The sequence below is a fragment of the Gigantopelta aegis genome, chromosome 6 (assembly GCF_016097555.1).
Source record: "Gigantopelta aegis isolate Gae_Host chromosome 6, Gae_host_genome, whole genome shotgun sequence".
NCBI classification, from domain to species: Eukaryota; Metazoa; Mollusca; class Gastropoda; order Neomphalida; family Peltospiridae; genus Gigantopelta; species Gigantopelta aegis.
In genome coordinates this window covers 25249844-25263774 of record NC_054704.1, presented here as the reverse complement: position 1 = coordinate 25263774, position 13931 = coordinate 25249844, and the positions used below count along the sequence as shown (strand labels likewise).

Genomic DNA, 13931 nt, shown 5'->3' with positions numbered 1-13931 from the left:
AGAGAGAGAGAGAGAGAGAGAGAGAGAGAGAGAGAGAGAGAGAGAGAGAGATTTAGTATAATTTTAAAGGGATTCCTAGTTTAGGTATTTGCTCAATGTGTTGAGCTTTGAATAACGTACAGCATTTGTTTTAATGCAAAATAATATTATGTAGTTACTGTGCTACGTGAAGGAACACTATTTAGGGATCACAACAGGACCCCTGTGACCACCGCCCCCCTCGTGGATCCGCATCTGGCTAGAAACAGAGAATTGCATTTGGAAAGCTAAAACACCTTAAAAATGCAGGACTCACCCTGTCCATTGCCAAATTAGCCAATTGCTAATTTTTATACAAAGTGGCTACAACATTTAGTCTTTGGCTAATAAAATGTTCCTTATTTTAACCACATTTTAATAATTTTCAAGGAAATATATTTTAAAATTGGGTAAACGAAAATCTGTTCCATTTAATTGTGAACCATGAATATGTATTTTAAATGAACAACTATACGAATTTGACAAATTCGATCAAATAAACGGCTTTTCGGTTCGTTAGAATAAACTGCTATATAAATATATAAGATGCAGTAATGCATAACAACCACTTATAACACTTATATCATAATACCATATTTTTCAGATGACATTCTCTCGACCAACGAACTGAAGAGACAATCGCAGACCAGTGAAGAGGCGCAAAAATAGAAATGATTCTAAAGAACCCAACATCTACAGCTTGACCGCTATCAGTAGTTATGCAAATATTACAGTTAGTCCATCATAACGTGTCTTTATGAAAACTCTACTGTGAGACCATCGTCGTTGCCACTGACCATGCAAAAAGGAGACGTCGTCGCCGTACAGGTGCCCACCCTGTCTCTGAACGGCGTCGCCACGGCTGTGACGTTCTTCCTGGGGATGGTTCTCTTCCTGCTGGCCTTCGGATCGTCAGAGTGGTTGGGGCTGGACGGCGGAATTACCGTCAGTCTGTGGAAGAGCTGTCAGAAGAACTTCAAGACGGACGAGTGGACGTGCGCTCCGTGGGACGAGTTGCCAGGTAACCGCTGTTACTATATATAGGTGTCACTCCACCAGAGTCGTGTCCCTTAATTATATGATATATAACTGGCCATATCCATTCATTCATTCATTCATTCATTCATTCACCCATCCATCCATTCATTTCAACCTATTTTCGTTCTTATATCAAATTACGGTTCAATCACACTGTCCTGGGCACACACCTCAGGTGGCAACAGGTCAACTGGCCACAGGTCTTCGGGATAAGGGTGATCAGTTTATGGCAAACAACCTTGTAGAGGCAATTATTAGGCGCAAATGCCATTTGTTCCTAATCCGTATGCTTATACGCATATACGTAATTCTTAATGCGTTTATTAGAGTAATCAGATACGCACACGCGTACGGATATGCATACGTGGATTCTACTCAAACTATTTGTATAGAAAGCGATTGTTGCGCATTACGCATTACGTATACAGTATACAATAAAGTACTCTTATAGCGAACCGGAAGGGGCCATGATAGTTAGTTCGTTATAGCAGTAGTTCGTTGTACACAACTGCATAAGTTGGTCATTGATATATAGGGAGATAAAACGGGACTTTACGATCAGTTCGTTCTATGCAGTAGTTCGTTCTAAGCATGTTCGTTATAAGTGTACTTTACTGAAACATGTTTTAACATGTTAAAGGGACATTCCTGAGTTTGCTGCAATGTTTAAGATGTTATTGACTAACAGATACTTTTTAACGATTGTAATTAGATATCAAATACATTTTTCTGCATAATATATTAGTGGGTGTATATTAAACGTGTTTCTGATCGTTCTAATATTTGTACCAGGTTAAATTTCATTTGTACCACGCTTTGGTGTCGGTCCCTTTGATTTTACCCGTGGCGTATCCCATAGTTAGACCACGGGCGTGTCTGACCTAAATTTTAGCGATTGCTGAATGGCTGAAGAAAGTTACGCCTACAGGTCACATATAGTTCAGCAGGAAGTAAATTAGAACTTTGTTTTAAAAAGTATCACTTTCACTAACATTACTAATAAAGCTACAATAAAAATGTGTAATGGGGGCGTGGTACAAGCTAGTTACATCATCCTTTTCCGAGACATTTGTCTAGATAGACCACGATTATTGCCACGGTTATTTCCTAAAATAAAAACATTTCGTACGTACGAAATTATTTGAAGATAAATCCAGTTTGGGCTTCTTACAAATATTAAGGCGACCAGAAACACATTTAATATACAGACACTGATATTCTAAACAAGAAAATATATTTAATATGTAAGTGTAATCGTAGAACTATTTTATTAGTTGGAAACATCTTACAATGCAGCAAACTCAGGAATGTCCATTTAACACTGGAGACGTGTTTGTGATCATTTTGGCCCATGCAAATGTTGTTGTTTTTAGTTTAAAATGGGTGCACTCCGGTCAGGTTTAATAGTCGATTCTTTCCAACAAGAAAATAAGCCAATTATCTTTAAATGCCCTTATTATCATTTCTAATATTGAGGTCTTATTTAAATTATTAGATGTAAAAATATTCACATATTAAAACCGAATGACATTTTGATCATTATACTAAAAGTTCTGCCTCCGACAAAGTTCCTCAGCTCCAGGCAATGTCTGACATTTTAGAAATTAGCCAAATTTAGCAAAAAAAGATTTCTTGCTTAATCAGTATAATTATTTTGACGGAAAATGCTGAGAATGTATTTGACAAGACACAACATAACAAAAACCCTAAGGCCCCCCCCCCCCCCCCAAAAAAAAACTGGTGTGTTTCCGATTGCATCCCCCAAAAAATTAGGATAGGTAGGTAGGTGTTTTTTTTTTTTTTTTTTAAATTGAATACTATAATAATAATAATAATAATAATAATAATTATTATTATTATTATTATTTATCATCATTATCATTATTGTTATTATTGTTGTAGTAGTAGTAGTAGTAGTAGTAGTAGTAGTAGTAGTAGTAGTAGTAGTAGTAGTAGTAGTAGTATTGGTATGCACTGTTTGTGTATTTCCTTAAATTAATGGGACATTTGTATTAATTTCGTTGTTCTTAATTTAAATACTTTATGCAAACATTTGAGATGCATTAATAATAAGACCTGTTGATTTAAGTGAAGACGAGAATTAAGCTGAATTGATACGATTATATTTAATCGAAATAAACTGTACCAAGGCTATGTTCGTACATTCGGTTACTTCCGTGACCGACCAAGCTGGCCTCAGATTACAGTTATCTTCCCATTTGGTTGTCCAAAATCCGGAAGTTTCACCGCGCAAGTAGTCTGCTGTTTGACTGTGATTATTTCATGGCAGACAGCTATGAAGTGGCAACTGTTTGACTGAAGTGACAGGGGATAGCATGTAGTTTGTAAACATGTGTAACTTGTTGACACTGAAGACTTGTTTGTGGTAATTCCGGCCCATGCAAAAGTAGTGCTTTTTGTGTAAAATGGGTGTACTCCGGCCTGGTTTAGAGGGTGTGTCTGTTTAAACCAATATGCTGGGAGAAAGAGCTGGACAACAGGGGTTGTCCTTTTCAGGGTATGTGTCCCCGATGCAGGCAAAGGTACATACAAAACTTCACGGGCCTGCTGATATTAATAAAAATGCTATAGCCACTAAGGCTATATAGAAACATATAGCGAAATTAATTGTGGTCTGAGGCCAGCTGTTAGGTGGTAGCTAATCAGGGGAAGGAACTCTATTACAAAAGCTTTTCCATAATTTCTCGATGTTTTTCGGAAGGGAATTACATGTGCAAAATGTATCGTATAATAGTACGTAAACAATGTGCAAGGAAGGAAATACTCTTGTTTGGTGATGTTGTCCTCTTTTATTTTTACTTCTTTTTTTTATTTCTTTTTTTTTTTATTATTATTTATTTGTCTTTTTTTTTTTCAGTTTAAGAGAAGAAAAAAATTAGGGTCGGGGGGGGGGGGGGGGGAACTAGGGACGGTCGGTCGACCGGAAACACAACTATTTTTTTTTTTTGCCTAACAGCAATCCAAAACAAAACAAAAAACAAATACAAACAAAAATCATTTAATACAATACAAAGCAAAAACAAACAGAAAACCTTTTTGGAAATGTTAGAGGATATTTCTAATTTTCCAAATTTCCAAATATTAATATACTTTGAATTGTGCTGACCTCCATCCATTCCACAACAAATTAAAACAATACAACAGAACAGAGCAACACACCGATTATTTGTGATACGTCTGTTGCTCATGTATATCACTATGTGTTTTATATGTTATAGATTATGTGTCAATCTATATCGTGTCTAATGATATAGTTCCTAACGCTCTCTCTCTCTCTCTCTCTCTCTCTCTCTCTCTCTCTCTCTCTCTCTCTCTCTCTCTCTCTCTCTCTCTCTCTCTCTCTCTCTCTCTCTCTCTCTCTCTCTCTCTCTCTATATATATATATATATATATATATATATATATATATATATATATATTGCTATATGTTTCACTGTTTTAGATCTTGTGAGAGGAACACAAGATTCTGTGTGATAGGTCTGTTAATCCACGTCCTGTCTCATGATATACATGTAGTTTCTCTATATCGCTATATGTTTCATTGTTTTAGATTTTGTGAGAGCCACACAAGGATTCTGTATGATAGGTCTGTTAATCTACGTCGTGTCTCATGATATAGTTTCTCTATATCGCTATATGTTTCATTGTTTTAGATTTTGTGAGAGCCACACAAGGATTCTGAGTGATAGGTCTGTTAATCTACGTCGTGTCTCATGATATAGTTTCTCTATATCGCTATATGTTTCATTGTTTTAGATTTTGTGAGAGCCACACAAGGATTCTGTGTCATAGGTCTGTTAATCTACGTCGTGTCCGCCATCGTGCTGGTCAGCTACCTCGTGATGCCGTCGCTACACGAAATACGCAGCATCCTCATTGCAATATGTCTCCTCACATTCTCCGCAGGTAATATATAAAACTCAATTTCTATTATTACATATTATTATTATATGAGTTGCCGTACATATTATTATATGAGCGGCCGTACATATTATTATATGAGCGGCCGTACGTATTATTATATGAGCGGCCGTGCGTATTATTATACGAGTGGCCGTACGTATGATTATATGAGTGGCCGTACGTATTATTATATGAGCGGCCGTAGCGTATTATTATATGAGCGGCCGTACGTATGATTATATGAGCGGCCGTACGTATGATTATATGAGCGGCCGTACGTATGGTTATATGAGCGGCCGTAGCGTATTATTATATGAGCTGCCGTAGCGTATTATTATATGAGCGGCCGTAGCGTATTATTATATGAGCGGCCGTGCGTATTATTACATGAGCGGCCGTAGCGTATTATTATATGAGCGGCCGTAGCGTATTATTATATGAGTAGCCGTGCGTATTATTATATGAGTGGCCGTACGTATTATTATATGAGTAGCCGTGCGTATTATTATGAAAACACATAGGTTATTTTAAACTTGGCAAAAATATTTTTCTAATAACTCTTGAAATGCTTGTAATATTTAAAAACAATTCATTTATGTCGACATTTACATGCGCACAACTAAATTATATGAATCATAATTAATAATGGGTTACAACGGGTTTTCACCTACAGGTTGCATGACTCTAATGGCTCTGGTTGTGATGGGAATCAAGGGCAAGGACTTCTGTCTGGACATCCGGCGAGACAGCATCAAGTTGTTCCAGTTCTTCGCACAGGGCGTGTACGCGTCCGGACAGTTCTACATCGGGTGGTCATCCGTCGTGGCCATCCTGTCCTCGCTAGTGACGCTGTCCAGTTTCGTCTTCAGCATGATAGAGTTCATGAGAATCAACGATCTTCCCACGCACCATGTATAACTCGTCGTGTGTCCTTAGAGAGCATATATACCTTATTTTCGCGGCATAACTTCACAATCACATTCCACCGTCATCTCTCATAACACATTGTTGTAAATTTCACTCACCTCAAAGGTTTTTGGTCATCCACAAAGCAGTTTGGTTTGGGTAACATCATTGCTTTTGAATGTATCCAGTCCAGGACTGTCTTGAAGGAAGAGCGAAGCTGAAAAATGGGCCTAGTGTAGATTATTGATGTTAAACTGTATAGAGTACGTGCTTTTTGTGGTCTCAATGTTGGAGCTTGTGCCCAACAGTTCACACGTGCGCTGATAGTTTGGATGAGACAACCTTAAAAGTTGACAACGAAACATTTCCTTTGTTTTAAACTGACGTAGAAAGGCGATGTCGGACCCCTCATCTTACTCTGGATCCGCTGCTAACCTCGTTGACAACGACATTTAGTTTTGTGTAACAGAGCTTGAACAGGACTTGTAACACTACACACGTTCACTTAGTTTGGGTATCCAGCATCAAGGTTATAATGAATACCGAAGGGTGTTACACTTCTGGGGCCGAATTTACAAAAGTCTGTTTTTCTTAAACGCACGTGTTTAAGCTTTGTACATATATGTAGATATATGAGTGTGAGACACACAAACAAACGATACGTCAAACCCACCAAAATTCCTACCAGAACGCCCCAAAACAGGCTTTGTAAATTCGATCCCTATAGTTAAAGGCGCAGATCCTAGTTTTAACTGACACTAAGTTTAGTTAATTTACAAACCTGTAACTCATTTGGATACAGTTACAATAGAGTGAAAGAAGAGTCTGTGACATTAAAACCGGGAAATAGCCTTAAAAATAGACTAGAACTCAAATCAATAACTGCTACTTCGATATATGAAAATATGAAAAGATGCCTTTGTTTTGGTATTAGAAACACAAGGATGACCAGAAACACTTCGGCTCTACGGAAATGGATAAGCTAAAGAATAAAATATAAGTAATGTTTTATTTCAATGATCATAAACGGCTCTAATGGTGAAAAAATATACTGTAGTGTTTAAAAACTAGGGTCTGTCCGTTTAAAACTCGAACAATTTGTACGAGATACGATTTTCATTCATTTCAATTTATTTTCCATTCTTACATCTAATAGAGATTCAAACACGTTATCCTGGTTACATACCTTAGCTAATTGGGCTGTCTGCCAGGACAGTGATTAATAGTATGTGTTTACTGAGAAGAAAGTAGGTATGGTGGCATTACTCTTCCCATTTGAGCTGTTGAAACTCACTGGGTGGGAGCCGGTACCGAAATGTGAACACAGTAGCTTAAAAAATAACCAATTCATCAGCGAAGCCGGGGATATGATTTTAAAAATGTTAATGATTTTGTTATTCTGATTTACACCCTTGGCAATCATTAAGATGTTTGATTTGACATGACCTTTAGTTACCAACAGGTTATGTTACAGTCAATGTTTAAAATCAGGCACTTTGTAACTTGACTGAGTGAATCAGGCAATTTGTAAATTTCCTGAAAATTTCAGGCATTTTACAAATTGCCTGTTTTTAGACATTGACTGTAACATATACACGCATTATAATGTGTGATTAGTTTAATTGTTTTGAAGCATACACGGTCCATATGTATCAGAGTGTAGTTAGATTTTAACCTGTGCAAATGAATCTTAAGTCTCGACTCGAGACTCAATATTAAGAGAACAGGGACTTATTTCATTAAACTCTCAACTTTAGAATCTCGGAGTGCAATGCAAACAGATATACAAGGACGAATGAAGGAATGTTTAACGACACCACAACACGAAAAATACATCGACCATTGGGTGTGAAGCAAAGGTAATACTATACGTAAATGAATTGATTATCGAATCAATCTAAAAATTCAAAAGCTATATTAAAACACAGTAAAAATATCACAGGAGTGTAAAATTAAAATTTAGAATAAAATTCAGTATCTCGGAAATAGTGTTTAACACCAGCTTAAGAGAGCTTGTGAATTAGGCCCCTAGATTCAAAAGGAATGCCAGTTACTGTGTTACTTTAGAGCGGGACGTAACCCAGTGGTAAAGCGCTCGCTTGATGCGCGGTCGGTTTAGGATCGATCCCCATCGGTGGCCCCATTGGGCTATTTCTCGTTCCAACCAGTGCTCAACAACTGGTGTAACAAAGAATGTGGTATGTACTGTCCTGTCTGTGGGATGGTGCATATAAAAGATCCTTTGCTGCTAATCGAAAAGAGTAGCCCATGAAGTGGCGACAGTGGGTTTCCTTTCTCTATATCTGTGTGGTCCTTAACCATATGTTTGACGCCATATAACCGTAAATAAAATGTGTTGAGTGCGTCGTTAAAGAAAACATTTCCTTGTTGCATTAATCTGGCCTCATAGCCTGATCTTGTTACAACAAAAAAAGGCTTCATTGTATCCATACAACGTTTTAGATATAATACTCAGTGACATATTCGCCATGTTCATTATGTCTTGTCAGGTTGTGTAACTTAATAAGTCGGAACCAATAAAACTTACACTAATATATATCTTCAAATGCAAATTGACAGTGTAAGCTTTATTTACTTCCGACGTATCTGTTTCCCGTTATTTTATTTCTAGCAAAATCACAATATTTATATATAACCTATTAAATTAGTTTAGAACTATAAATATGCCACATTTGGTTCATATAACCATCAACCAAAGCTCGATATTGAGAAAAAACAATCAAACAGAATTACGTCCCTTTATTAAAATTGGCGTTCAGCGTTTAAGCTAGCTAGAATATTTTTGCTTTGTAATTTATTAAACATAAACTCATTTTAAAATAAATTGGAATTGAAGTAAAAAAAAAAAAATGTGTATATATAATACAGTTCGAATAAACATTGGTAAAACTAAAAACGATATTTAATAGATTGATATTAACCGTAAATAAAATGTGTTGAGTGCGTCGTTAAATAAAACATTTCCTTTAATAGACTGATATGATCGTGGCACCAATATGTTTTAAGGTGAAAGAGTATTACATTAAAACATCAATTACGATGTTTATATAAACAAGTTAAAATGTGTTTTGTTTAACGACAACACTAATACTCATTGATTGTTGATTACCGGCTATTTGGATATCAAACATTTCGTAATTCTTTAGAGGAAACCTGCAACATTTTTTTCTTAGCAACAAGGGTTCTTTTATATTTACTTTCCCACAGAGAGGACAGCACATACCTCACCATTTGATATACCAGTGGTAGGGCCCTGGTTAGGATGGGTCCACCGATGGGATTGAACCCTTCGACCCATGCATCTCAGGCGAGTGCTCTACGGACTTTGCTAGATCCAGCCTTGATTTTTATTAGAATTTATGTATGGAGAATAAGTACGGCAACCGGCCTCGGTGGCGTCGTGGTTAGGCCATCGGTCTACAGGCTGGTAGGTACTGGGTTCGGATCCCAGTCGAGGCATGGGATTTTTAATCAAGATACCGACTCCAAACACTGAGTGAGTGCTCCGCAAGGCTCAATGGGTAGGTGTATACCACTTGCACCGCCCAGTGATCCATAACTGGTTCAACAAAGGCCATGGTTTGTGCTATCCTGCCTGTGTTAAGCGCAAATAAAAGACCCCTTGCTGCCTGTCGTAAAAGATTAGCCTATGTGGCGACAGCGGGTTTCCTCTGAAAAAAACTAACCAGTGTCAGAAAGATAAAAAAATCAATGTGCTCTAGTTGCGTCGTCAAATAAAACAAACTTTACTTTTTTTTAAGTACGGCACGTCATAGTATTAAATGGGATTTGTCACATGGCAAGAATCATCAGTGAACATCTTCCTCATCATACATGTAGTCTTCACTTAGTGGTCTAATTTTGTTTGAAAGGTGCCTGTCCCCACACTTGAATGTAGCATTTATTATAGCATTCTGATGATCTTAATTCTGTTTCAGATATGATCACATGTGTAACCACGTGGGCAACCACATGGTTGGTGGGAATATAACATTTGAAACAAACATGTATTAATTTGGATGTTGCGATTAATAAGAGTGTTGTGTGATTTGTTAGTTGTGTCATAGTTAAACTGGATGTGATAACTTCTGTATTTGTATACGTGTTTCTTAATCCTGGGATGCACACACAAAAGTTCGTGCTCCCATACCAATGGGTTGTGAAAGTTCCTGCATCTGTTCGCAGGTTTAGTTTAAAACTGTTAAATTGTTTACTCTAAACTCCTAGAAAGACAGATGTTGTTATGATATATATTTATCGTATTGTTTTTACTATTGTAACATTACACAATCCAGATTGTATCGGTTGTGATGCGCGTTGTTTAATATATTAATATATACAGGGGGAAGGGAACTCGTTTAACGTGCCCATATCCCAAAGGTTCAGGCACGCCCACCCCGGACTTAGCCTCTGACATCGCCAATGACCAATTCCGGGGCAGGAGGGGGAGGATAAGTTTTAGGTGGGCGGAATTTGGAAACAGTTAGTAAAGTTGAGAATATCCATGTCTGGTCAAAATTGAGACCAAACCAAAAAACAAAGTAGACTGCTCATCCAAAGTTGAAGGTAATTGGAGCAATTTAGACGGACTGCCAAAATAAAGGGTGACAGACTATTGATAAAAAAGATAAACAAAGTTTTTGAAATGGCGGCCAACATTTTTTTATAGTCTAAGTCCATACTCACGGAGGCAGTGAGGTTGGTAGGGAGGATGTCGTCATCGGTATCCCGATGAAGTTGGACACGTCAAGCTGCGGGAGGAACTGCCGGTACACGGAGCTTGCTACTATCCTGGCTGTGGAGCGGTAGTCCTTCCCGATACGATCTTCAAGATCCGGTGTAGAGTCGGCGGATGGTAACGCAGACGGCATGGTTTTGTCCGTCTGCAGCTTGACTTTGTGAAGAGCAAACCCCTATTAAACTTCCACACGTATATATAGCGACCGCCCCATTATTCTCATCTAATATAGTACAGAATAACCTTTTGTCTTAAGAAGCTATATAGAGAATACTACATGAGTGGCCATTTGATACCATTTATCTTACAACTAGTTGTTTTAAAACGTATCTAACGAACGAAAACAGCCAGTTGTATACATTTAAAATGATAACGTGCATATGTTAGTTATTGTTGTGTGATATTATAAATAAATGGTCTCACTAACAGGTGTTTAAAAAACCAGAAAAAAAAATCAAGTTTCTTGATTTTAACTATTTTTTTGCTAACTCTAGCGACATTAGTGAAAGTGTTTAAACAGTCCCTAAACATTTTCGATGTAATATATTTGTAAGAAAATGTGCAATTCCACAAATAATTAAACAAAGAAATTCTATAATAAATTAGTAATTCAGTTTTGCTTTAAAGACGGACAGGTGACCTATTAATATATATACACGGTTACATACATTTCGTATTCTCCCCACGTAATCTTTATTGCCTAGGTCATAACAATACCTTGAAAAATGTCATTGCACATTACTGACGTCACGTATCGCTATAACAGCTGCAAGCTTGCGACAGTCACGGTTTCTGAAATTGACATCAATCCACATCACTGTATTTGACATCGCTGGATGTCATTAAGGTCGATTGTGAACCGATTACAATCATATTTAACGTTAGTTGAAAATCACAGTTTGTAGATAATAAATAATTATAATATTCGCCATCATGCCATTCGAAATTTATGAAACTTGTTTGGGATTTTTTTTTATAACCGTCGTTCTCGCTCGGGAATAAACAAAATTCCCAAATCGTTTCATAAATTCCGTATTGCACTCCCGCCCATGCAATAATCTATCTTTGTTATATAACATTCAGTGAAATGTCATAAAATATCAGTGAAATAAAAGTGTTTATTCATTATTTCACACACTAAAATATGTTATCGTCACTGTAGAAAGTGTTATCTTCACTGTAAGTAAGCCGGAACTATTTTGCTGCCGGCATTTTAACAATAAAGGTAAACTGCCAAAAGTTATATAGTAAATAGAACATTTCATGTTTTTTTTTTTTGTCAGATATGATTTATATCGCATCTCATCTTGTGAAGTTTGCAATCATATTACACTCGTCGCGCAAGCGCGACTCGTGAGATATAATTGCAAAATTCACTCGATGAGATATAAATCATATCTGACAAAAAACATGAAATATCATATATATATATATATGTATGTATGTATGTATGTATGTATGTATGTATGTATGTATGTATGTATGTATGTATGTATGTATATATATATATATATATATATATATATATATATATATATATATATATATATATACAGCTACAGAAAAGCGTATAGTATTGTGTACTGATACGTCTTTTTTTTACTACACCTTCAGTTATTTCAGGCTAGTTTCGGCCTATGATCCTGCTGATTGGTTTATCAAAACCATTTATATTAATATAACCACCAAAGTTGTAAATAGGCATACAATTAACCATTATCCTCTACCCGATTCTGTGTTCTGCTTGACCCCCACCTTATAATAAATATATTGTTAACCTTCCAACCCGATTCTGTGTTCTGCTTGACCCCCACCTTATAATAAATATATTGTTAACCTTCCAACCCGATTCTGTGTTCTGCTTGACCCCCACCTTATAATAAATATATTGTTAACCTTCCAACCCGATTTTGTGTTGTGATATCAGCCACCCGCCGCCATTCTGTGTTGTTGTATCATCCATCCTACCCTCAGTCTATGTTGTCATATCGGACTTCCCGCCTTCTTTCTATAATATGATATCAGCCTTCCCGCCCTCATTCTGTGTAGTGATATCAACCCGCCCGCCCTCATTCTGTATTGTGGTATTATCCATCCTGCCCTCATTCTATGTTGTCATATCAGCCTTCCCGCCCTCATTCTGTGTAGTGATATCAGCCCTCCCACCCTCATTCTGTATAGTGATATCAGCCCTCCCGCCCTCATTCTGTATTGTGGTTTTATCCATCCTGCCCTCATTCTATGTTGTCATATCAGCCTTCCCGCCCTCATTCTGTGTAGTGATATCAGCCTTCCCCCCATTCTGTGTTGTGTTATAAGCCCTGCCGCCCTCATTCTGTGTTGTGCTATTGCATCAATGGTTGTGACACGCTGCTGTTTAAAGTCTGTTTGTATAAACCTGCCAATAAAAACATATGTAATTATGACTTTAGTTTTTCTCTTATTACATCCACACTGGCAATTACACTGGGGATAGTGTAATCAAATAATCAAAACCAGCTCCTGTGTGTGTATGTGTTTGTGTGTGTGTTTCAGTTTATCTCTATGGTAGAGCGCTAGCCCAATGTGCAATGGGTCGTGGGATCGATTGCCCCTATTAGACTATAATCCCACCATCACCCTCACGATTGATACATCTCAAGCTGTTGTATTTAAAAGACCGCTTGTTGCTTTATCCGTAGGAGTAGCCTAATCAATCTCTCTCTCTCTCTCTCTCTCTCTCTCTCTCTCTCTCTCTCTCTCTCTCTCTCTCTCTCTCTCTCTCTCTCTCTCTCTCTCTCTCTCTCTCTCTCTCTCTCTCTCTCTCCGCGATCTAGTGTCATAATAAACATGTTAGACGCAAAATAGCAGTAATTTAAAATGTGCTGAGGTGGTGTTGAACAAATAGTTTCCTTTTCATAAGACCGAAGCCAAAATATTACTTCTGCTTAACAGAAAAAAAAGGAAACATTTATTAAAAAAATAAAACGATAACGGCTGTTGTTTTATACAGTAAATCTGATAATAAATTGAAATAAATTCATTGCACAGTAGGTTTTTATCTTCTGTTTTGATCATGACTCACCCTCAGACCCCTTTCTTCAAATTATCACTCATTAGAATGAGACTTACTGGAGAAAATCGTTTATAAGAATAGAAGCAAATTTATAACAAAGACTGAGTCACCTCAGCGAAGATCATTTCCTTTGTGCAAATGTACTCGCACTATTATTTGGTGTCAAACATATGTGACTCTCGCAACACTTGGTCTAGATAGAGAAAAAAGCACTGCTAACAGCAATGGAAA

The 13931-nt window shown here is 37.2% G+C and overlaps 1 protein-coding gene across 1 annotated transcript in view; it reads left to right on the top strand.

Moving 5' to 3' along the window:
• The window catches only part of LOC121376105, a 36305-nt gene extending 29460 nt beyond the window's left edge, over positions 1 to 6845 (top strand). Inside the window, exons 2-4 of the mRNA XM_041503899.1 lie at positions 623 to 1039; positions 4834 to 4983; positions 5654 to 6845. Of these exons, the coding sequence (XP_041359833.1) occupies positions 817 to 1039; positions 4834 to 4983; positions 5654 to 5898 (618 nt within the window). The 5' untranslated portion in view covers positions 623 to 816 and the 3' untranslated portion in view covers positions 5899 to 6845. The remainder of the gene's footprint in view (positions 1 to 622; positions 1040 to 4833; positions 4984 to 5653) is intronic.
• Positions 6846 to 13931: the final 7086 nt, after the last annotated feature.